This window comes from Natrix helvetica (genome assembly GCF_964273705.1).
Source record: "Natrix helvetica genome assembly, chromosome: 5".
Classification (NCBI taxonomy): Eukaryota; Metazoa; Chordata; class Lepidosauria; order Squamata; family Natricidae; genus Natrix; species Natrix helvetica.
This window is the reverse complement of record NC_138551.1, coordinates 41,933,737-41,960,021: the sequence shown is the minus strand read 5'-3', so window position 1 is coordinate 41,960,021 and position 26,285 is coordinate 41,933,737. Positions and strand designations below refer to the sequence as shown.

General features: G+C 37.1%; 2 protein-coding genes across 7 annotated transcripts in view; one reads left to right on the top strand and one right to left on the bottom strand.

Annotated features, from left to right (window-relative positions):
* Window positions 1-1,593, top strand: part of STK25 (serine/threonine kinase 25) — a 35,293-nt gene extending 33,700 nt beyond the window's left edge. For both annotated transcript variants that reach the window (XM_081954457.1, XM_081954456.1), the window contains exon 12: window positions 80-1,593. In XM_081954457.1, the coding sequence (XP_081810583.1) occupies window positions 80-119 (40 nt within the window). In that variant the 3' untranslated portion in view covers window positions 120-1,593. The remainder of the gene's footprint in view (window positions 1-79) is intronic.
* A 1,517-nt stretch (window positions 1,594-3,110) lies between these two features.
* The window catches only part of FARP2 (FERM, ARH/RhoGEF and pleckstrin domain protein 2), a 70,126-nt gene continuing 46,951 nt past the window's right edge, over window positions 3,111-26,285 (bottom strand). For 3 of the 5 annotated variants that reach the window (XM_081954347.1, XM_081954349.1, XM_081954348.1), the window contains exons 14-27: window positions 24,081-24,235; window positions 22,455-22,544; window positions 21,798-21,931; window positions 19,945-20,023; window positions 18,368-18,605; window positions 16,103-16,233; window positions 14,870-14,938; window positions 14,678-14,767; window positions 12,804-12,886; window positions 12,125-12,243; window positions 11,359-11,522; window positions 8,032-8,139; window positions 6,172-6,323; window positions 3,111-4,910 (exon numbers count right to left, since the gene is read on the bottom strand). In XM_081954347.1, the coding sequence (XP_081810473.1) occupies window positions 4,820-4,910; window positions 6,172-6,323; window positions 8,032-8,139; window positions 11,359-11,522; window positions 12,125-12,243; window positions 12,804-12,886; window positions 14,678-14,767; window positions 14,870-14,938; window positions 16,103-16,233; window positions 18,368-18,605; window positions 19,945-20,023; window positions 21,798-21,931; window positions 22,455-22,544; window positions 24,081-24,235 (1,703 nt within the window). In that variant the 3' untranslated portion in view covers window positions 3,111-4,819. Of the gene's footprint in view, window positions 4,911-6,171; window positions 6,324-8,031; window positions 8,140-8,179; window positions 8,663-9,537; window positions 9,678-11,358; window positions 11,523-12,124; window positions 12,244-12,803; window positions 12,887-14,677; window positions 14,768-14,869; window positions 14,939-16,102; window positions 16,234-18,367; window positions 18,606-19,944; window positions 20,024-21,797; window positions 21,932-22,454; window positions 22,545-24,080; window positions 24,236-26,285 lie in introns of those variants that run through there. The other 2 variants (XM_081954350.1, XM_081954351.1) reach the window with 2 other exon arrangements.

Below are 26,285 nucleotides of genomic sequence, written 5' to 3'. Positions count from 1 at the left end.
CATGCCTATGGTATTACTCACTTTTGGCTTAAGAACGTATGGCGGAAAAGCTTGACAGGTTTCTCTTGTTCATCCTCAGGTTCTCCCACAGTAGGAACCACCTGTCTTCAGCACGCTGATGAGTTGCTCTTTATTGCTCATGAAAAGGGTGACTCCCCCACCCCACCCCACCCCACCAGCTCCACAAGAACTGCATCTTGAATTATTACCTGCTATTGGATGTTAACATTGTGCTATGAATTCCCAGTCATTTCAGAGCCTTTATGTGTGTATGTGTCAATGATGGGATTTGTAAAGCAAATGATCATGGACTACTTTGCAGTACTGGGAGGGTAATTTCTACAATGCATTTCATGGAGGTTTTTAAACAATAACCAATTTTGCTCAGGTCAGACCTTGTTTCAAAGCAAAATCCTGACTGCTGGAAAATCAAAACTCTTAGACAAACACATTCCAAGAAGGAAGGAGATGCTGGTGGGTTTCTCCTCTGGCCAGAGGCAAAGTTTACTTAAGCACATAGATGATCTCTTGCCAGTCAGCTAGATAGCAATAGACGGCTGTTACTCAAGAGAATCTTCTTTAGACTTTCTCAGTTTAATTATACAGGTGATGTTTTCCTCCTCAGTCTGCTTGCCCCTTTTGTCAGGCAGGCTTGTCTGCTGCTGTAATCTGCCCTTGGCCACGTTTCAGTGACAATAGCTCGAAGCAGAAATGCTTGTAATGTGGCAAGGCCTTTTGCTGCTATACAGTATTCATTACTGTCAACTCATATCTGATTCAGTAATTTTGGCAAGCAAAGTATTATGGACTTATTAAAGAGGAGAGACATTAACTACTCCCACAAGTTAGAGAAACAACAGAGTCCTTTCAAAGTTTCTACACGTTTAGAGCTTTGTTTGTGAAATGTGGCTAACATTTTCTGTTAAATTGAAATAAAGTGTGGTGCCAACCAGTGAAGAATATTCTAAGTGACGTTCCTGAAACGTGTTCTTTGTTCTGTCTCTTTAACTGTTTACTCTATGTTGGACCTGAATAGTTTTAGGAGGTATCCTATCATTTTCTAAGCAATCTGAAACTCTTAAGTAGGAAGTTAGCAGATCTATAGCAGTATTAAAAATAGAAGTGGGAGGTCTTCAAGTATCATTTTCCAATTCTGTAACATCTGATAGTGCCATGGATGACTTGAGAAAGACATTACTGCCTAATAATTACATTTGTGGGTGGAAGTGGATCTTCCAGTTCTGTTTGTCCTCCCTGAAAAATGCTCTGTTGATAATATTCAGATATTATGCTGGAACATAATGCTCTTAAGAAATATCTGGGACAGTTGTATTTCAGCCACACTCCTGAATTTGAATCCAATTTCTTTACCATTATTTCTCCAAATTATTTACACAAAATATTAAAAAATACAGCAATGGAGAACAGGAAGCTGCTACTTTGTGCTGTTCATAAAAGGTACTTTATGCTAGTCCACACGGTATTGCCAGAATGCTCCCAAAAGTGACTCCAATACTCAAAAAGTAACAATTTATTGCTATTCAAATAAGCAGCAAGAGGGATCTGCCACTTCCAATAAAATTAACTTGAAAACAATATGACTTTGCTTCTTTATTCATTAGTTTTATGTTTTTCCTTTCTCCCAGGAACTCAAGATAAGTACCTGCTCTTCTAATTTTTCCACAAACAACCCAATATGGTAGTTTGGGCTGAATGTTAGTGAACAGTCACCAGGTCTTCCATGCCAGGGGGTAGACTTGAACCTAGGTCTCCCAAATGAAAGATAACTGGTATTATTGTTTAATGGAATGAATGCAAAGTTTCAAGTTGATGCTAATTAAGGGGCAAATAATCTGTATTTGATGATAGCTTCCTCTGACTGTTTATATATCAAAATAGACAAGTAATCCTTTGTGCTAGACAGCTAAAAGAAGCTGAAAATATTTGTTTCTCATAAAAAACATTTCCTAAGAGGAGGAAGGGCTTTTGGCATCAGACAGTGTCCTAAGTCAGGGCTCTCCAATCTTGGCAACTTTAAGATTTGTAGACCAACTCCCAGAATACCTCAGCCAGACATGCTGGCTGAGGAATTCTGGGAATTGAACTCCATAAATCTGGGAGTTGTGGAATTCTGGGAGTTGAACTCCACAAATCTTAAAGTTGCCAAAGTTGGAGAGCCCTGTCCTAAATGCTTATGAAGAACAGTAACAGACGTAATGGGTTTGGAGATTAAAATGGAGCTAGACTATCTTAACTGTGCCAAAGGTTTGTTAATGGTTATAATAAAGAGTAATGGTGACTGGTAAATATAAAAAGGCTTGGATATTATTACATGGCTGAAGTATTTTTCTTGGATGGGAGGGGGAACATCTGATATGGAGGATCTCACCTGAAAAACTCTGCCAAAGTCAAGAAGAGGATGTGCCATAGGAGGTTTTCTACTCAAACCTCAGGTGTCAATTGGGAGAAAGGACAATATATTTTTAGCCTTATCTTTAATAGCAATAGCACTTAGACTTATATACCGCTTTACTGCCCTCTCTAAGCAGTTTACAAAGTCAGCCGATTGCCCCCAACAATCTGGGTCCTCATTTTACCAACCTCGGAAGGATGGAAGGCTGAGTCAACCTTGAGCCAGTGAGATTCAAACTGCCAAATTGCAGGCAGCCAGCAGGCAGCAGAAGTAACTTGCAGTACTGCATTCTAACCACTGCGCCACCTTGGCTCTCTTTAAAGAAACTAGAGAGTAGCATAATTTTAAACACCAAGGTGCACATGGATGTTAGAGCAGTTTCATAGCTCGCAAGCATATATAGAAAAACAAGACCAGATATTCACAAATGGGAAAAAGTTACAATGTCTTTAATTCGAATCTCTTGAATGGTTAGGAGAAAGTGCAGGGAGAGAAGGTGACTAAATTCTTGCTAAAGATTTCTAGGGAATATGGTAAATTTGAAAGTAGCTTGTATACTTAGACGAGTTTCCTTAACTAAATAAAAATCCAGCAACCCCTGACCTCATAGGGTTTGCTATTGCCATGTATCATTCGTGAAATTCTATCAACTATTAGAAAGCCCAAATTATGCATGATTGATTATGAGTGAAGCATATTTAAGAGATCTATAATAGTTTATTTCCAAAAACAGACTAATAAATAAAGACAGAAGATATAATGAATGGCCATTATGTTAAATAAATCTTTAGGAATCTGCTCCTTATCAAGAAAGATGATAGAAGTTTCCCTTTTCCCTCTGTGGGAAAGAAACCCTAATTTTATATAGTTTTTGAATCAATTCCATGAGTAATGAACTGAATCAATTTTTTTTGTAAAGTCCTATTTTCAGCCTCCCACATTTCAAAATACAAAGTTTAAGGTAACATTTCACCCCACACTTTCTCCTACAGTACATCACCCATCACCACATTGTTGCTCAATCTAACAGGCTGTAGTAACACCAGCCCTCTGTAGCTACTTTACACTGCTACCCAAAGACAATATGTGGCTCTGTGCCATGTAAGAAACAGAGCCTTTTTTGCTAGGGTAGGTTTTTTTCATCTTCACCGAAACATACCAAATAGATCAGGGCTGTTAAACTCCTGGCCCGCAGGGCAGATGCGTCACATTCTGGCCATGCCCACGCTTGGTTTAGCGAAGGGAAAAAAGTCCTGATAGTCACATGACGTTGTGACGATATGAGTTTGACACCCCTGATATAGACAGACACATTAACTTTGCTTTCATGGCATAGGACAAGGGCAGCAAGTTACAGGAGACAACTGTGAATGGGATATCTGTTATTTTTGACTTGTAGCTGTGTGATATTTAAATTAAATGAACCATCATAATAACAGAACGTTGTATACATTTGAAGTTATGCCTGTTCCAGTTTTACATTGTAAATCATTTGCATTTATTTATTTCTTTGAATAAAAATTCATTAGTACCTCGTTATTTATCCATAATTAGTGGTCATAAATACCCAGCCTTCCACTGCTTCAGATTTTTTTTTAAAAAACGTATTGATTCTGTTCAGACATGCAGTGACAGGCATTTATTTCTGCTGCAAAGGAAATAGGGTATTTTTAAAACTGACTTTCCTATTCCACCAGGTTGGGTCCATATTTATAACTCTAAGAAAGAAAATGGAAGAACATTATTCAAAAGCCATGAAAAGCACATAGATATAGGAAACCAGTGGGAACAATATCAGGACACAGGGAGCTCAAAATATTAACTGCAGTGATACAGACATGATTTCCTTTGTATCAGAATTAACTGCATGCTCTGAGCAAAATTTCCAGTCAATTTGCTTGCTTCCGCTACAAAAAAAGCATTGTATCAATTTTGGAAAATTAAAATTTATGTTGCTGGCAATTTTTAGAACTCTCCATTTTACTGCAAGTTGAAATACCATATAAACAATGTAAAGCTAGCTTGCAAAATATGGGTGGGTTGTTGTTTTTTTTGTCTATTTGATGTGCAAGTTGCACAAAGATTGTTAGTAAATACAAACTAAACATTCAAGGGTTCTAGGAAATCAATTCAAAATCACAAGATTTCAGACCAGCCAAACACTTCCAATTATTCTATTCATATAAATAGAAACAACAACTTTGAGCCATACATAAATCCAGCACCCATGTTTTCTCTTTGGATTTGAGTTCAGTGGGAGTTTAGTCCATGTTTCATACTACAGTAAAATTGACCACTGTCTACAGCGAGTAATAGAGGTCTCCTTTGATTGTTGCCAAAGTCAAATTCCTGTCTTCCACCAGATTGCTGCACATAATTTACAACAGAGAGCCAGCTCTATCTTTTTCAGTTTATATTACTTTCCTTTTCATCCTTTGTGGTCTGAAGACTGGATCTTCCAGGAGAACTTGTGGCTCTCTTTATTACTTCCACCCACCTGATGAGAAAAGCAACATCCGAAGGTTTAATTAGCATTTAGGCCATGGGGTTTTGACTCTTGTACTATGTAGTAGCTTTTCATAGAGCTATTATTGTGTTACCCTTTTTACTGTCTTACTGAAAAGAACAGCTACAGTAGTATTACAGCTGTTCACTTCTAGGGGCAGAGCATAATATAGAGAATACAAGGATGAATATTAATGGCAGTATTTCTAAAAGTACCCAGGCAGTACTCTATTATTAATGGCAGTAGCCTCTAAAACAGGACTGTCAAACACATGACCTATGGGCCAGATGTGTCACACTGGCCACAGCCAAGCCCAGTTAAGCGAAGGGGGCGGGGAAAGTCACGATACATCACGTGACGACACCGTGATGATGCAATTGACCCTCCTGCTCCAAAAGGATGCAAATTACTAGCTGTCTGCAAGGAATATAAATCCTTCCATTTCCCACTATCCTGTCAGGGTTGAAGAAGCTTCTTGGATGAGAAGCGAAATGTCTTCAAAAGAAAAAACAAAGTTCAGTTACCTCCTGAAAAAGGGCCTTTGGGACAACCATGACCTGGAAGATTGAGAATCTCTACACACAATTAATGTCAGTATTATTTATGAACAAGAAATAAATAATAGCCACTCACCCCATTCTAAAATGCATATTAAGTCATATTAAAAAGAGGTCCTACGTTGGAGAATATTTGGAGAATTCTACATAGAGAATATTTTTTTAAACTAATCTAATTTTTATACTGGTTCTCAATGCTTTTACAATTTCATATTACCCAGCACATATTGTCCAAGAAAATTGCATTCATTTGATACTTTCAATACTTTATTATCTCCCCCACCATTTTTCTTTTAATTTCTTCTAATTGTTATCAATAATGTAGAATTTTATTTACATATACAATACATAAATACATGTCTGTACAGTTATGTTGGTCATAGAATGCAATAAAGTTTACTATTATTACATATTTAACTGCTCCTACGAGTTTTGACAATGTGCATTTGTTCAATTTATACCTCTGCATAGAACATTTCTGCATTTATTGGATTCAGACCAAATTTGCACCAGCGGAATCTCGTATCTTTGATATGTTTCTCTTCAGTGATTATCAAAATGGCTGTATAAAGCAGGACTCCATTTCTTAAAGTGGATTTCTTATTGGGTTACCAGGCTAATATACAGGTACTCCTAAAATAACAACTTGGGGTAATCAGTTCCTTGAATAGATTTTGATTAACATACATACTTACCTTTCAAAAGTATACTTGCTCTCAGCTCTAAAGAAGTAGACATGAGACTTAAACTGCAGCTTGAAGACATAATCTTTCTGAATGCCATCTGTCTCTGTGGGCATGTTGATTGTGTAACCAATAAGTGGTAAACTCGCCAGTGGATAATCATCCTGGAAATTATTTATTTATTTATTTATTTTGGTGATTCTGTGCTACTCTTTAACAAGCACCGAATAATTTATAAAGTTATAAATAAAACAATGCCACATCATTTAAAGAATGCATATGAAAGGTATACCTCAATTTCTTAACTACAGATAAATACAGATAATCCACAGAATATAAAATTAGCCAACAGATTGCCATCGTTCTAAATCATGAGATAATGTGTGATTCTACAATGATAACTGCCATCATACCTCACCTTTGGCTAAGCTGCTAGAAGCTGATTGTAATCATATTTGAGGGTTATTTGAAAGGCCACAGGACTTATCTGGGCTATATTACTGCAAAGCCGTGGTGGTGGTGGGGAACAGAGCAAGCTATTTTGGTCACGAGGTATGAGTTTTGTACCATATCTGGAAAGACCAGTCTAATTAAGTTGGAAATTCCAGTTCTTTCAATCGACCTTTCATGTATATATAAAACTTTGAGGCAATAAAATTAACAATCCGCAGTTACATATTCACATATAAGAATGCTTCATTATTCATGGGATTATAGTCTAATATAGCCATGGAGACCGGAACTTTTACACCATTGTATATTGCTGGATGTTTCACATGGTAAAATTACACAACTTTCACAACTTCAAAAAAGGACCAAAATTACAAAGGCAAAACTTTGTGCAAATATGTGCCATTTCCTGCAGAATCACTATGGGCAGCATAGAAATTGAACTGAATGAAATAAAATCAACTGCTCTGCTGTGCCCTTGGTTTATATGAATTAAATTTGGAATTTTTTTAGATACCGGCAACTATGGTTGGTTGCATATCATCCAGATGTTTAGACAGGATTTCATATTTTTATCCCCCTATCAAGTCCACCCTGAGGATCCAAGATAAGCACATGTTTGATATTATTATTCTCTGTTCATGACAATGTGAAGTCACAGTTACAATTTTTTTAGCTGTTATTGGCCTTCAGACACATCATGTTTCTCCCAAGAACCTTAGATCTTGTAACAGATAGCCGTAGTATATGCACAGATCCAAACAGTGTTTGTCTTTTGCAACAGACAGAGGGGAATTTTGTCAATGTCCAAGATGTTTTGGTATGGTTATCAGTGTTTCTCTTGTATTCAGCTGTTTCCAGGTACTGCAGTGTCAAACATTCAGACTTTTTCATCTTTCTTACCAATAAGTCTGGGGAGTTATGTGGCAGTGCTTACTATTATTATAAATACAAAAATGTTAAATCACAGCTGCCAGTTCTTTATTTGGTGTTGGCCTTCATACACATGAAAATCCTCCATCCAAGAACCGAATTCTTGCAATAATGCAATGCAGCATGACATGCTGTATTTGATACATTATGTTTGGGTGCTGGTTTTAGTTCTTTGTGCACTGCCCAGAGTCACAGCTAAATAAATAACATTTACTCTGGAGGAAGTAATGTGCAGAAAATAGTTGGACATAAGAACACTTCAGATGGCTAGGAAATTGAGTTAGTGGCTGAATGAGTACTCTTAAATGGCATATGGATCAGAAGTGCTTGTCAAAAACTGCAAAATTGTTTATAGATCTATCATGATCACCTATGAAGACACAGAACTATGTGCATTCACGTATGATCATTATGTTATATGGGTCACCAAGTCCTCCCTCTAGCATTCCAGTATACTTTCATCTTGAAAATGTGCAACTTTTATCTTACCTGGTGTGTTTTGTAAAAGAACAGGCAGAAATTTGTAAAAACAACCCACAGCTTCTGCCAACCATTACTATTTTTGAACTTCCTCAGCAGATACCCTGATAGCTGGTTCTATAAAAGAGAAGGAGAAATAATATTGTGAGATACCACAGTAAAAGTGTATTGATTTTGCTTGTAGTAGTTTAAAACTAAACTGCTATTCTTGAGGCCTGATTCTCCTAGGCCAAGAATTGTTACATAACATTCATTGTGAACAATTGATTTTTGTATCACCAATTTCTTCGTTCATAAGGCTGCTTCTTTCCTGCTTACATCTATTAGCTTCTAATGTTCAGAGTGAGATATTTGTAGGGAGAAATGCATGAAAGATAAGATGTGGGTTGAGTCTAAGTTTTTCATCTTTTTGCGATCCTGTAATCTCTTAACTTGGGATAGAGTTGGGGTGATTGAATGCAGCTGAGCATTTACTGGCCAGATGTCCTTCCTGCCTTAAGTGGAGTTTCCAGCAGATACTTTTTCTTTGCACCCTCAGAGAGAAACATCTCCCACTACCTAGGATTCAACTCTCAATCTTCTGAGTGGGAGAAGAGTGTCTTCAACACAAGGCCACCACACCGTTCAGAATTGAGTCTAACTTTGAAGAATGACAAAACAGATTAAGTCTGCCTTTCCCAACCATTCCTATGGATGTACTGAACTAGAAATCTCAGAATTCCCAGCCATCTCATTGTAATTCAATATCTCAAGTGTAACTGGAGAGTGTCACATTGAGAAAGATTACTCTAAGGTATATTACTATTAATATTACTTTTAATATTCATATTAAAAGGTATATATATGAATACCTTCCCAATATCTAGATGTATTATGAATTTCCTTCTTAGCCAGGATAGAATAATAACCAATGATAATCCCAATAAAGTAACCACTGCTGAAGTTATTCAAACCATCTCTAGCCCTGGTTTCTTCAGTTAAATCTTTTCCCCTGGCCTCTTAGTTCTTACATCATGCAAAGAACTAAACAGAATCTGGGTAAGGAGACAATATGGTAAATAGATTGAGAAAAAACACAGAGTAAAAGAAGTAGAAGGCAAAGCTATGCAGAGTAATTTACACCACTCCCCAAAGCACCATTGGTAAAGAAGTCTAGTTTGTTAGGAACAAAATTACAGCATTAATTAAATATATCTAAAGCAATTTTCTGGAATCTGGCATTGCTGAATTACAATTGCCAGTACCCAATGTGCTATACTGGTGGCAGATGTAATTTAACATCTGGAAGGCTGCAGGGAAAGAATAAAAAAATGGCAAGACGTGTGTGTAAATGTGCATATAATCAACAAAACAGATTAATTGTTCTGGTTTTCGGAAAACAAATGATTTCTTACCATTGGCTCAATATGCTAGATCTTTTGTTGCTTCATACTAGTAGAGTGTTTCAGAGAGAAAGAGAGAATAGTGGTGGTGTAGAAATATATCTGCCTGTTAAGATCGAAGGAAGCAGTTTACCTGAATCATGCACAGATAATCAGACAGGGATAGGCTCTGGTTCCGATACCAGCAAACATGGGTGATTGTGTTAGGCCGATGAGTCTGGCCCAGTAAATAGCGAGGAGGAAGCTCTGGAGAAACAGCAACAGAGTAGCAAACTGAGCAGAGGAAGGCGGTGCAAGGCAGAAAAGGGAAGGGAAAAAAATAGAATAAGTAAGGGTGGTATCTGAAAAGATCATTAAAATAGCATGAAAGGTAAAAAAAGTAAAAAATAAATGATTTGAAGATGTGTGAGGCTCATGGATGATGAGTCTTATCTTAAAATCAGCAGTGCAAAGAGATCACAAGGCTTTAATGAGAAAAGAAGATTAATGCATTTACCAAAGCAAAATGTTAGTTAGAATTAGTGAGTGAACATGATTGTACATTTATAGTTCCACAGTCAGAAAGCTGATTTTCTTCACAGTGGGCAGCAAAGGCTAAATATCTACTTATTCATGCTGGCTGGGGAATTCTGGGAGTTGAGGTCCACACATCTTGAAGTTTCCATGGTTGAAAACACTGGTCTACATTTATTGCTATTTATATTCCTATCCTTGAGCGAATGCTGTCAATCAATTATTAAATCCACTGTAGCTGTTCCATTAAAATTACAAAGCCAACACAAAGTTGTTTAGAAACATCCTAAGTCTGGGAGTTCTATCCCTGAATCTACCTTTGTGCATACGACTGCATTCACTTATCTTTTATTGAAAACTAAGGCATCTCTCTCTCTCTCTCTCCCGCCCTCCCTCCCTCTCCCTCCCTCCCTCTCTCTCTGTTGCATTTGTGCTGATAAATAAATAAAGGGAGACTAGTATAGATGGCCAGCTGACAGGGCAGTGCCTCCCGTGCCCCAACAAATGGCTCCACGTGCCACCTGTGGCACGCATGCCATAGGCTCGCCATCACTGCCTTAGACATTCTATGAAAAAGCATATACCAAAAAGAAGGTACTACCATAGAGAGAGAGCAGAGGCTCCGTCAGAAGAATTGAATATGTTTGCTATGTCTTAAAAAGAAGTAGTGACAGATTATAGTTTTATAACTCTTAAAATGCTGTGGACATATGTTATCTTGAAGCACAGATCACTCCTTCCAAATAACACTTGTTAGGGGACATTTTATGAGAATAGGACGTCTTGTAAATCTAGGTTTGTCCATAATCCAAGCACAAGCAAATGCACAGAAGAGATACTTCTGGGACTGTAAATAATGGAAATACTTTAAAAAATCTTTTCAGTTAAATAGAATGGTAGGGGAAAATTTATGTGAAAGAGCTCTAGAGTATGTCTGCCTGTCAGTGCCATAACTTTCCAGAAGCTGAACACAATGAGAAGAAATTTAATCTAGGGGGAGAAATCACTCTAAGAAAGGACATAATTAAAAATGGGAAAGAGGGTACAAAGAAAAAAGTTCTTCCCAAAGGTGAGACAGGAGAGAAGCAACCTCAAAGTTATTAACTGTTCCAATATAAGGTCTCTTCCCTTTAGAATAAGGACTTGGAATAAAATCACTATTGAAGAGTTGGGAAAAATTATAGAGGTTGGATTTTACCAGCTTTCCTTATTTGTTTTCATTTTAAAATCTTTCCTCAAAGCACTACTTTGTAATGGAACATGCAGAGGTACACACACCACAAAAATCATATTGCAATCCATTTTTTTTATATGGCCATTGAAATTACTGAAGGCAATGAAGAAGATGAAGGTTAAAAGCAAATGCATGTATAGAGTTAGAGAAACCAGCAACCAAGACAGAGTGGTAAGTGAAAGTGATGCGTGAACTGCTGCTGGGTACCTCGACGGCCACACTGTGATCAGTCATGGAGACACTGGTATTGCGGTACCAACAGACATGTATGGTAGTGTTGGCCCGGTGGTGGCTCTGCCTGTCCAGGGAGCTACGAGAAGAATGAATGTCCTCTTCGGACTCCTGCTCTAGAGAAACCTCATCTGAGGATCCTGAAGGAGGAGAAGGGAGCAAACATTTAAGAGACTGTGGTACATGGATAATGATAGTGACAAAAATCTCTTTAGGTCTCTCTCAAAGGTGTTATTCATCAGTTAACTCTGTTTCTAGCATCCACGACCTTTGCAGTCCAGAACATTTTGGAACTGATGATACTTTACTGTTAATGTAGAGGAAGTCACAACTTTGTAACCAACTTGGCTGGATCAGATTTTCAGTGAGGAAAGTATACATAGAAATCATATAACAATGCTATAGTTCTTGAGATGTCATATAGGATCTCCTACCTATAAAATAAGTCAGTCAGGAGTATACAACTCTTAAAAATCTATTTTGTGGCTACTGTAAAACTGGGTTCAAAGGATAGCTACTTTTAATACAAATAATGGAGAAAAAAGATCACATACCACAAAATTCATTACCAATATTTAACAGCGGGAAGTTCTTATTTGCCAAGACTGACGTTACCGGAGCGTCTGAGAGGGCAAAGTTTACTTAGCCAAAATGTTTTTAAGTTATTATTATTGTAGTCATATTATTGCTGTCCTAACAAAGCAGGCACAGTACTATCATAAATCAGAAATATGGGACTTACTGTTAGAACGGTTGGATAGAGAATTTTCAAGGAACATGCCCGATTTCTCAACAGTTTTCTTGGCCATTTCAATTGCCATATTCAAGTCCTCCAACCATTTCCCCATTTCCAGACGAGTGCTGAGAAGCACAGATAAAACATTAAGCATCATGTGTTCATAGATAAATCGTAACGTATTTTATATTTAAAAGAAACACAGCTTATTATCCAGTATATAGAACACTTTTCTCCCTTTTCATAAAAAAGAAAAATACTGGAATACTGCTAACATCCTGACCACTCCAGAAATCTTGCCATAATCATTTTATATTCAAATATAACTATTAAAAATCCTACTTTGAAACACTACCACGATCTCAATATTTTCCCCCCAATTCTTCTGAAACCCGGAGGTAACCAAAGGAAGAGAGGGAACAACAATCATATTAGCAAATCTCAAAATTTAAGGTGCAGGATGCAATTTATTTCCAAGGATGTTCCTCCAAGTAGAAACTTTGTCTCAATGCATCCACTGCCATGACTTGGAGAAGCATGAAATCTGAGACTTCTTTGCATAATCTGGAACAGAGGTGGGATGGTATATGCCCGTATTCTCTGTGCATGCAGACATATTCATTTGGAACTATCGACGTATATATCCCTTTCTTGGCACCAACAATCTTACTGAGCAACTTCTTACCTTGCTGCCACTACTACAGTTTTTTGAGCTGAATAGATTGTGAAGCAATGAGGGACAGACCATTCATTTTCACTCTCTTCCACCTGTAACAATAGAAACACGCCTGATCACTCAATGGACAATGGCATGTGTTCTGAATTAAGAGAAATGGCACGAAAACTGTGACAATCTATCTATCAGCTATTTTTTTAAAAGCGCTGTTAACTTCGTGGCCATTCACCTTCTAATTGAGGGTCTCAAACTGTAATGTTAAGAGGGAATGACCTTGGGCGACAGTGTAACAAGATACAGACAAAGGACCGGTCAGATAAAGGGCAGCTTAGCTCACAGGAAAGGGAATGGGGGAGAGAAATACTTTCAGACCCGCAAGTTTCTGTTAATGTCTCTTTATAATAAAGTAGAATTAGCTCATCTGGTTTTGTTTCTGGTCTATCTAGTAAGGCTGACACAAACTCTTTACCATCATGTGGATTAATAAAGAGTACTGTACAGTAGAACTTCTGGTCACAATCATAATTTGTTCCATAAATTTGGTTGCAACCCAATTTAGTCATAACCCAAACCTAATTTTGGGAATTTGGCGCTTACAAAAAAATGTTGCGGAAGGGGAAATTGGCTGCGGGGAGGGGGGAAGTGAATTTTTGGGTCAGAATCTGATTTGGTCGTGGTCAGAAGCATTTATGACCAGAGGTTCTACTGTACTTCATTAGCCTGACATCCACAATAAGGAAACATTTTCCTACAGTGATACAAAAGCCTCTAAGCAGCATCAAAAAGACTGTTGCAGAGAATCACAAAACTACACATTCCTTTATCTGTTGCTTTTCAGTGTTATTGCTACTGCTGACTGATTAGTAATAAATCGACCAACAATGTGATCTCATACCTTTCTGAGTAGTGGTGCTGACCTCATCTAATGACAAAAGAACCTGACCATTTTCTGGGTGACAAACAAGATGTGAAAAATGTGGTGTGATAGAACAACTGCATGTGAATTGCAATGAATGTAAGCAACTGAGATTACATAGGAACAGTAGGAGATTTCAAGGTACAAAAGAACCATCATGACAGGAGGTTGACATTCATTCTGGCTTTTGCATTGAGGAGCAGCAAAAATGCTTTCCTTCTTGCTCCTACTACAGCCAGCCCCAGGTTGTCAGTCCTTTGCCTGGCTTTTCCAGAACTGTGAATGTGCGTCCCATGTACAATATGCTCCTTCGTTAACCTAAGGGAGGATTCATAAGCTGTTGCCCTACTTCCGGCTCTCCTGCTGTATGAGAACAAGGCAGAACTCATGAATGACTGAATTCAATGACATACTTGGCCTGTTGCCCAAAGTTTGAGATCTCTGTTCTAAAGGGTAAAACTAGTAGCTACAATTACATTGCCACTTCAATAGGTCTAAACATAGCAGTCCTATTTCTCTTGCTTACTACTTACCGGAGGATCCAGGACTATCAGCTGAAAATCAAACATAAACATAGAAAAAAAGTTCATTGGAAAGTAAAAGAGCATGCAATGTCCAGGTGTGGGAGTAACAGAAATAGCAACATCCACGTCGGTGTACAAAGAACAGCATCACGATAAGTTCATCCATAGTAACTTAGTTGTTCTGACACCAGAAAACTGACAAAGTTTGCTCTTCTACTTCATACAAAAATTATAAGAACATTAAAAAAAAATTCAGGGCCACCAGGAATATCCAATTGACAATTGGTTATTGATTTATTTATCTCATTTGTTTATATCCCACCTTTGTTATTTTTTACAAATAACTTAATAGTTAAAAATAATAGTTTAATAATTATAATGTGTAAATTAAAAGAGAGATCATACTATCTTATGGTTTGGCAGCTGTATGAAGAGCTACTTACCAGCATCCCATGCAGAGGGAGATGTCCTCGTATTTTGAACTGATTGGTCCCTGTTACACCTTTACTTGTATACAGCAATGTATCTGAAAACTGAGACAAGCATTTTTGTTTGTCAAACCTTTCTGTCTTTTAAAAACAACCTCTGATTACAGTTGTGTTTTGCGACAGCCTTGAGCAAAGGTATCAACTCACCAGAAAGAACATCCTTTGCTGTAAGCCCTTTTTGGTAAGTTTGTACAAACAACCCTCTCGAATAAATTCCTGTGGAACAATTGAACAAGAAAAATTGACTCCAATGGTCCTCGAATAACAATAACTCAACAACAGTTCAAAGTTGCAACAGTGCTGAATTAGTGGTGGCTACCATTGATCGTCGGAATTTCAGCTATCTCAGTACTCCCACAGTCATACGACCACTATTTGGATGCTTGGCAACCAGTTTGTACTTATGACAGATGTATCATCCCATGGTTTATGTGATTGCAATTTGCGACCTGCCCTACAACTGTCAGGAAACTGACACGTTTTTGAAGATTCCAACTGGGGTTCTACATACACCAATATGGGTGAACTACAAAGTGAAGAATGTACCTTTCTTAAAATTGATCAGGTCTTTGTGTTCATTTTCTATGGAACACAGCACTTTTTCAATTTACATTCATATCTCAATAATGTATTAATGCTGTCTTATAATACAATTGCCCATTTTACATAAATTTATATCAGAAGATCAGAGCTGTTTAAAATTATTTGCCTTTGGCAAACTGGCTTCTGAACATTCTGGTATCACTAAGAATGGCTACATTTGGTTTTATTATGACCAAAGCCTTTGAATTTTTTTTTTTATTTTGATAACATTTCTTTCGGTTCAATCATATTCAATATTTTGATAGTATCTGGGAAAGTCCCTGCAATTTTCTTAGCAAGGTTTTTCAGAAATGGTTTGCCACTGCCCTTTGCTAGGGTTGATGGACAGCAACTGGCCCAAGATCATCCAGCTGGCTTTGTGTCTAAGGCAGGACTACAATTCATGGTCTCTGGTGCCTTAATCAAACTGGTTCAACATTAATATAGGAGTGCTAAAAATGTCCTCAAAGGAAGCAAAAAACAAGCATGAAAGTAGATTTCATTAGTTCCGTGCAGTCATTAGTTCCATGCTGGGTCTCATTGCCTCTGCAGACTAACATGGAACAAAATATTAAAATAATATTCTTGATATCTTCAACATGAGCCTTTCTCAGAATAAGCTTAAAATGTGTTAGAAACATATTTTAGAAGGTACATGTGAGTATAATTTCAAAATTTCTACTTTAGCCTAAATTAACTCTAAAGTAACACAACAAATGCCTAAAACAAGGATATAGGATATAATTAAGTAAATACTGTATAAAAACAAAGACTTTAACACAGAACAGAACTGATTACCCTTCCAGGTGCTATGAGGTTATCAGTGCCAAGAAGATCATGCTGTAGCTCTATTAGCTTCTGGAAATTCTCCAACCGGATCAAACTGTTTTGAAGTTGCGATGTCATGTCTGCAATTTCCTTCAGTGCATCTACAGAATTATCAAAAAATGCCCCACCCAAGCGCAAACAATCAGAACATCAAGGATGAATTAACAGCATACTTTATCATCAGTAGATCTATTTTAAAAAATTCAAATTTTCTCTGAATTAAACATGCAAACCTATAAAACCTGAGGATTATTGGGAAACATAATTCTGAGATATTAACTAAATTATTTTTACCTGCATACTCAAAATATAATGACTCTCGGGGGCTCACAACAATCCATAAATCATAATTAAAAACAATTGTCTCCAGATGCCAGCTCAACTCTCATCCTAGTCCAGTGTTTCTCAAATAGTGGGGCGCCCCCCAGGGGGGGTGCAAGGCTCCATAAAGGGGGGCGCGAAGGCTCCCTTTCCATCTGGGTGCAAACGAGGAGCCAGGAGCAACAGGCAGGGTCCTGCCACCATGTTCAACAGTTTGCTTTCAAGTGGGCTCAGCCCGTGTGTAAATCTCCTCTTGCAATCCTCGCTTGCTCTGGGGATGAAGAGTAACGGGTGGCTGCGAGGGGGTGCTCAACCCTCGCACGCCCTGAGCCGTTGGAGCTGCTTTCGGGCTTACCTGCCGCCTCTCAAATTTCTCTCCCACCACCTCTTTTTCGCGCGCGCGCACACACTTTGCCTCCTTCAAGCTCCGTGCTCGCTGGAGGAAAAGGGGAGTGTGGGGGGGTATTTCCGAGTTCCGAAAGCAGAAAACCTTTCAAATGTCTCTCCCACCACCTCTTTTTCGCGCGCGCGCAAACACACAGGAAAAGCAGACAAGCAGGAGAGAGAAGAAAGAAGGCAGGAAGGAAGGGAAGGATGGAACTGGAAGGGAGGCAGGAAGGAAGGGAAGGAGGGGAGGAGGGAGTAAGGATAGACAAGCAAGAGGGAAAGAGGAAAGAAAGCAGGAGGGCAGAAGGGAGGTGGAAGGAAGGAAAGAAAAGCAGACACGCTGGAGGGAAAGAGGAAAGAAGGCAAGCAGGCAGGAAGGAGGCAGAAGGTAGGAGGGAAGGATGGAACTGCAAGGGAGGCAGGGAAGGAGGGAGGGAGAAAGGAAGGATAGGAGGATAGGGAAAGAGGAAAGAAGGCAGGCAGGCAGAAGGGAGGGAGGTGCAAGGAAGGAAGGAAGCATAGATAAGCAGGAGGTAAAGAAGGCAGGCAGGCAGGAGGAAAGAGGAAGGAGGGAACTAGAAGGGAGGTAGGAAGGAAGGGAAGGAGGAAGGGAGGGTAGAAGGAAGGATAGACAAGTAAGAGGGAAAGAGGAAAGAAAGCATCTGAATGTACTAAACACGAGTCTTCAGGGAAAAGATGCATGTTCACTTCATCCAATCTGGCCCTCTTTGAAAAAAGTTTGGACACCCCTGGATTATATCATATCATTGCAGTTGTAATTGGATTTGGAACAATAATTGTTATAGACAAATGATACTATTTACAGTCGCGCGGGGGCACGCGAAATGTTTTCTTCTTCCTAGGGGGGCATGACAGAAAATAATTGAGAAGCACTGTCCTAGTCCAATGCTATGGGGGAGGGGGGACGGAGACAGGTCTTCACAGCGCTCTGTAAGACTTAAAAGGTTAAGATCCCCCTGATCTTGGAAGGGAGGCTGTTGCAAAAGGCCAGGTCAGCCACTGAGGAGGCATGCTTCCAAGGTCCCATCAAAATGCGAAATTCAAGGGAAGGAACCTGGAGCACAAACATCGTATCTAACTTAGTAGGATGGGCAGATACTCTTAGAGAGAGGCAGTTCCAGACGTAAGCTGGCCCTGTGCCTTGTAGGACTTTAAAGGTGATAATCAGCAAGTCAGGAAGTCAGTGCAGTTGACATAGCAGTGATATTACTGGGTGAACTGCTGGGCCCCAATACTGTGTGAGCTGCTGCATTCTGTACCAATTGTGGCTTCCCCGTGTAGAGCATGTTGCAGTGATCCAAACAGATGACTAAAAATGGGTGACTGTTAAGAAGGTGTTAAACTGTATTCTATTTTTTTTTATTCAGAGATTCAATTGACAAAATTGAATGAACTAATTCTGTAGCCATATTATTTCACCAACTTAATGTCAGCTGCAACATAAAATAAGAAAACAAAAAATATCAGCTAGGTGCTTTGTAACCATTTGCTTAGTCTATTACTCACTCCTGCAATCAGTGTAGTCTTGATGATCGGCTGGATAGTGTTTACAAAGTCTTCCCAAGATCAGCTTGTAGTACATTATCCGGTGGATAGGCTTGAGCAGGAAAGTGTTAAGGGGCAAATAGCAAACTCTTTGGAGTTCAAATTCCTTATAAACTATTTCCAGTTTCTTAATACGCTTAGTTGCTTTCTCAAGCTCCATCAAGACTTCATCATGTTTTTGCAGATAGTTAGTGAATTCCTATGGGATCACAGAAGAGGCAGCTATAAAGATTTATAAAAATCATGTAATCTCTTTACCTGAAATATTCAATTACTGAAGAAAAAAAGAATACTTCTTTAAAAAATTGTCTGCAACAATAGTCCATTTACAATAAATCTTTAGAAATGTGAATTCTATCTTTGTACAAGATAAAATATTAAATAAATTTTGTGAAAGGTTCGGAATATCAATAAATATATGAATGAACAATGGAGATTTTGCAGCATAAATTCATCTGAGAATACCAGAATTTGCTGTATCTTAGAATGACTATAGCATAAGGTATATTTAATTTTCAAAGAAGTAATATATGATTTTATATAACCATGTATAATTATAATTTTATCTATATATGTGTAGCATACAGATTAATTTTTTAGACAAAGCCTGTCAATACTTAAATTTTTCTATTGTAAAGTAACAATATCTAACTTTCATGAATGAAGCCAAATATACGTGTTCTGGAACAATGTTGCAGGATCCAATGTGGGTCAGTCACCAATATGGGAGATTTAATCTTCTGAGCTTTCGGACTCGTGATGGAGCGTATCCTCAGGGAAGTTCTCTCACACAAAATGTGTGCTTTAGGCTATACTATGCATAATGTTTATGTGGTGCCTGGTTGTGTGTGGCTTTCTAGTTATTGATTGGGGTGTTGATGGCTGGCTATTAAATTGTTGGCTGTTTCTTGTGCTGTCAAGTCCTCACCTCATAAGTACCTGATAAGTTGGTGGTAAATCAGCATTCTTGTTCAGTGATGAAGGTCTCGCTTCCCAGGTTTCAGTCATTTCCCTGGCTATTTTTGTACCTGCTCAGCCAACAATCTTAGTAGCTCGAAATTGAATGCATGTTATTTATTGCAATATGAGGCTACCAATGAGTTTGGATCTTCTTGTCTGATCGCTTTTTTGTGTTCTTGCAACCTGTTGATTAGCTTCCTCTCTATCTGTGCTACATAATCACAGGGATAATCCATGCTAATAATAAATAAATAAATAAATAAATGCAGGGTATCTGGTAGATTGCATCAGCAGTATCTTCCACCTCCAAGCGATCTTTACAATGCCATGCACAACCAGGCACTATAAAAATACTATACATAGTATAGCCCAAAGGACAAATTCTGGTGAGAGAGAAGTTCCCAGAGGGTCCGAAAGCTCAATGACTAGTCCAGGTTGGATCCTGCAGTATCTAAACTTCCTACATAGAATTTGCCATTTTTATCATTAAGACACATATTAAGCACCGTATTAATGAAAATGAGTGGGGGTGGGGAGAGAGAACACAAGTTTCCTCTGAGTTATAGATACTTCCATACCTTCAATATTTGCACATTTCTCAGCATGACATCTCCAATCCGCTGATAATCTCCTTTACCAGAACTTGATCGGCCTTCCCTTCAATTGAGAGAGTGAAAAAGTCAGCTTTAGGGAAAAATGAGCCTAAAATTATTGTTCAAAGCCAACCAATAAATATAACAGCTCTTCTTCAAAACTAATAAGATACCCACAGTAACTTTGAAAGAAACACTGTAATCTGTTTGCAGTAATTTCTCAGCAGGTTAATCATTCTTCTGCTTTGTAGTTCAATCTGAATATATGAGCAAGAAAGACAAATCTCCCAGAAAGGAAAAAGAACTAGATACTGCAATGCATTTTGAAGACCAGTTCCTTTTTCAGTGATATGTTCATTTGGACACTTCTGGAAAAGAGGAATAGTCTACTTTCCCATTCAGAACTTGAAAATCTCTCTGAACTCACCAAAAATTATCCCTGAGCAAAGACTTCTCTGAATGTCTACTTTTTAGTAGACATCTTGAATGATTGAAACTCAGAAAGAAATATTTTTTTCTAAGCCCTTGTGAGTCTCTCTTCATATTTATTCTGTTGTCATTTATTTTATACCTCGTGATGGAATGTTAAGATGTAATAAAAAATTTTAAAAAGGAAAATGGGCAAATTGTTAACATAATGTTATCAGCTAAATTCAACATTTTGAATAAGATATATAAGCAAAGAAGAAAAAAACAAGAAAATGGACAAAAGAATAAAATACAAATAGATAGATGGGTAAAGTATAGTATTAGGGGTGAATCTGACAATGTTCTTTCAGCAAAATTCTCATTATTGCATATTTATACTACATACAAATGCTGCATCTATATGAGCATGCAGTCTTTGACTTGTTCAGTTTCTGAATCTTACTTCACCAGAAGTTTATAAATAAGGCCCAGCAGCAGGGCCGGATTTAGATGAAAAGAGGCCCTAGGCTATTCCACTTATGGGGCCCTTTCACCTCCCATTTTTAAGTTTGTAAATTACATGAGAGATAATAAAATACATCATTACTATGATATATATCAATATATTAAATGAAACATGTTGTAATTGGTACTAACCTTTATAAAAAATGTGGCACGGATAATAAATAAAAATAAAAGGCCCCTCTTGATCTTGAGGCCCTAGGCTGAAGCCTAGTTAGCCTATAGGAAAATCCGGCCCTGCCCAGCAGATATTTTAACTTCCATATTTATAAGTTTTTTAAATTCACTCAGATTTCTGCCCTTCTTGTTGCAATTCTTTCAATTCATTTGAAGATACTACAACCAGTTATGTACCATATTCCTTCTGATTTTCTGAAACCCCTCTGGTGAACTAATCCATTATGAATTAAAAGACTCAAAAGATTTCATCCTTGACTTATTAACTATCAGATCTTGCCATCTAAACAAATCATTATTTTTCTCCACTGAACAAATGTATTTTTCTCCTATTCTTCTTAAAAATAAACATTTAAGTTGAAGCAAGATGGGGAATGTTTCAGTTTATTGTATTCTTCCTCAGCAATATGTTTTGTAAGATTATCAAAAATATTAGGCTTTCCTTGGAGACCATTTTTGACCAATTAAAATGTAATTTAAAAAGTAAATGTAGTGATTTCTTAAAATACATCCAAATAAATGTTTCTCTCATAAATACAACAATGATTTGCTCACTGGAATGTCTGCAGTCACCAAACATTTAGAGACTCTATATCATACAATTGGTATGATTTCAAGGAAAATATTGTTAGCAAACACCATTCATGCAGCATCACAGGAAAGGAGTTTTGTCAGGTATCACGGAATTATTGAAAGCTAATTTTCATAATCGTATGACTAATAATGCTTACCAGAGTGCTAGTCTTTGCTCAAGCTCTTTCAAAAAGCTTCTATGAAACTCATAGATAGGATCTATATTGGAGAAGAATAAGGTCATGAGACCTTCAGGCATTGCATTCTCCTTGACAACTGCACTGCGGAACCACTGCAAAAGAAAAAAAAAAGCAAATTGTAGGTGCTTGTATTTTAGCTATGTATTCATTTACTTTATTTCTATACCAAAACCACTCCCACTGAAAGCATGATCAAATATTTCTTTTATAACTAACTGTGTGATCAACTAATATGAAAGAATTTTTAAAAGCATGTAGGGACATTTATAGAATATCTTAAAAATTAAACTCTGCGAATCAATTTCCTATTGTGGAGAAAAAATTGCAGACCAGCTAAGTATTCATTCACTTGCAAACATCTTTTGCCTTCAAATCTGACCTGCTGCACAATCCTATAATTCCTAAAATACAATGCAACAAAAATATATCAGAACATTGAGAAGAAGGGGAAGGCAGAACATTGGCATGGAATTTTGAGTATCTCTTTTGTATGAGTAACAGAGGCAGATTAAAAAAAAGAACTGATTCAAAGATACTCTTCCATATATTATTATTGTTTGAATAATTCTTCAGGAGAGAGGAAAAAGTTAATAAATGTAGGTTTAAATGAATTACTAGAGTTAGAACTTCCAGGTCTTTTAGGTATGTTCGTTCAGTAGCAAGGATTTCCTTTGCAATGAAATATGCTTTGTCTGTTGGGCATTTCTGAAAGAAACAAACACATTCCCAGTAAATAAAGGAGAAATGAAACATGTAGTATTACTGTATTCAAATTACTTTAACATGTAAAATGGATATTGAGACTAATAAGCCCACAGGTATGGCTTAAAATGGCTGCTTTCAATACATTTTACCTGCAACCAAGAAATACAAATGATTTTGCCTAATTCACAAACGCACTACCAATGGGAGTTAAGGCTGATGAAAATGGGCACTTCCAAACCAAGGGAAAGAAGCAGGGAGGGTGAAAGATCAGTCTTCCTTAGATGTTATCCTAGAAAGTGCTGAGCCTTACATGGAGAAAAAACTAACCACCTAGATAAAGAGGTTTTCAATAGGAATGGCAATCTTCCTCAAGGCTGCTATTTCTATCTGAGCCTTAAAAAACGAATCAGAGAAAACAAAATTTGATTTGTCTGGCAGTTTCTGTTCACTTTGGCAGCCATAAAGGCACCCAGGTTAGATTGAATGAAATGATCCTACAACAGGCCAAAGTGAGCCTGGCAGTTAATAACCCCCTTCAGGGTTTTTCTCCAAGTGAATTAGAATGTTCACTTAGAAGTTTATATTACGTTTTCCAGTGGAAAACACAACATTCATGCTGGATTATTTTGATTTATCTTTAGTCTGTTTTAGCAGGTTAGCATAAAGGTGGAGGTTTTGTTATGGAGATGTGTCTTCAACAAATGGCCATCTTAACATTGGGATAGGGCATGTGTGTTTGGCCAGTATTGTACAAAATCATGCAGTGAATAATTTTCTAGTCAGTGCACCACAATATATCTATTGGATATTTTTCAATATATAATTAATTATCCAATTAGGTACTAGATCCCAACCTTATTCATCTTACTACATGATTCTGAGCAAAAGCCTTTTACACAAGGCAAAAATATAGGCCTAAATTACCATATTCTTTCAACTCAAGATATGAAGTTTTCCATTTGTCTCCTAGGATTTTTGTTCTTGAGAAGTTCACATTTACATGATGGTTATGTAATCAGTAATGTTAACAAAGGTAAATCACCTAAGAGTTTTGTTGAATTTGCAAAATGAGCATTAGAATCTTGTGTAAGTCCTTACTTTGCCCATAACTGTGAGCCTTATTCTAATAGAGTCTGGTTTTGGAAAGGAATAACTGTTGAATACATTTACATTTTAAACTGCTTTTCATTTATACATTATTAACTTCAATGTAAAAATAACATGAGCTCATAAGATAAGAACAGGCTTTTATTGATTCCTGGCTATGAAAAGATAATACAGCATTTGTTATTTTGGGTAACTGTAGTGTACTTATTTGTCCTTAACTCTTTTGGATGGAAAACCACACAGCAAAGATACCATATGCAAAGGCCCCCCAATATACTGCATCCTTTACAGTAAGACTACTAGACAAATATAGGCAAACTTGCACAAATAATATTAACATGTAACAAAGAAAATGACAAACTGGGAATAATGCAGTAAGTAGGAATGGAAATTGCACTACTTGTTGTCAATGGCTCTTCCCCCACTTACTTTATGTTTCGTTTCATCCTCTTCTTCAAACCTGGCTCCACTAAGATCACTCAGGACAGGACTCAGCAGAGGAGATGAGCCCTGGTTCACGGTTTCCTGTAATGGGGGACTCAAGGACATTGGAGTCTTCACTTTAAAAGAAGATAGTTGAGGACCTAAGCATTACATAAGAAAAAAAGGGGAAAGGAAAATAGTTAAACAATGTCTCCAATACCAAGAAAGCTCAGATCACAAAAATGAATAAGAAAACCACATTGCTATAAACATACCGAAAGTAATAGTGAAATTATATTTAGAAAATATGTTATAATATATAAGTTGATTGAAAATTTTTATTCCTATATGCTGATTTTACATGATTATGTATTAATGTTTTATATCTAGATGTATACTATGAGTTTGGAGGGAAGGGGCATCTGCCATACTTGCAACTGCCAAAATTTGTATATTATTCCACATACCCTTTTCCTAGTAAATGTTTTTAAAAAACCAATAAAATTTTTTGAAAAAAACAAAACAAAAAACAATGTCTCCTTTTATAAAATACCAAAGTAGGTATAAATCTATGTAAAAGCAATTCTTGCCTCCTGTAACTTTACATTAAATTAACAAGCCCTCATACATTTTAAGTAGACCATGAACATTTTATGATTTGCTCAAGTTCAAACCAGTATTAGCTAAAGATTTGAATTCTAGACAAGAAAAATGAAGTCAATTCCCCACCACCATCTGCAAATCATCTGTTTAAATCAGTGTTTCTCAAACTTGGCGACTTTAAGTCCTGTGGACTTCAACTCCCAGAATTCCCCAGCCAGCTGGCTGGGGAATTCTGGGAGTTGAAGTCCACAGGACTTAAAGTCGCCAAGTTTGAGAAACACTGGTTTAAATAATCGAAGTTGCACAGCAGTGAATTAACATGCTCCTTTGGATAAATAAGTTCTATAACATGCAAATCATAATTCCTTTGGGAAAGTGGAGATGAGAAGCAAGAAAACCTAATAATAATAATAATAATAATAATAATAATAATAATAATAATAATAATAATAATAATAATAATAATAATAATAATAATAATAATAATAATAATAATAATAATAATAATAATAATAATAATAATAATAATAAATTTAAATTAATTAGCCGCTCCCTTTCCAGACAGGACTCGGGGCGGCGTACAATGGAGTATATAAAACATAAAACATGTATACAAACACATAAACATACATATATACAAGACATACATGCACGGAGGAGGTAACAAATTACATCACATTGGACAATTAAAAGTCACCATTAAAATACCCCAATTGTAAAAACACAATTTAAAATTTAAAAATTTAAAAGAACTGTCAGGAGGAGTAAGAAAAATTTACGGTTGAGCCAGGCCAGATAATTGAAAGAGGATGCACCTTTCAGAATGTAGTACTAATCTCAGAAACTTTTTGCAGAGACCGAAAAAGAGGCTTTAAAAAAAGAGACTAAAGACTGAAATCCCTTCAAACTCTCTGGAGGAAGCTTAAGTTAATAATTGACACAACCTTAAAACACCGTTAATTATATAAAGACAATTTTCAGTTATCATTTAAAGAATCATCATCCACAAAAAGATAATTGCCAAGAAAAGAGACCTAGGAAATAGAGAGAGGCAATATGAGAAGCTACAAAAGTGTTGGAAGTGTTTACATAATTATAGATTCCAAGCTAAAATATCTAGTCCAATTTTGCTAGCTTTCCTCTAAAACTTGGCACAACAATGTATCAAATATTTCACTTTTTTATTGTATTTTGTGATATTCTCTATGGACTGTACACCGCCCCGAGTCCCTTCTGGGAGAGGGGGCGGTCTAGAAGCACCAAATATAAATAAATAAATAAATAAATAAATGGTACGCACAGAAAGTCGGTAGCTGACGCCCATAATTTTCCTTTTGCAAGCAATTATAATACTGTTTCAAGAGTGGCAGGTTTTAAAATAAATTTTGTGCCATAGCATTGCTATTTATTAGTCAGAGAACAAATTCCTATCATTATTTAAACTTTCAGTTTGGCTGACATTTTTGAAGTTGCAACTAAGAACGATCTTGCTTGGTTTCCCATGACAGAACTGTCTTGCAGAGGGTCGTACCACAGAAGTCTCCTACGCTGATGCTGATATGAAAAGAATGCTTTCACACAGTTCGCCACTCCCACTCCAAATTCCAT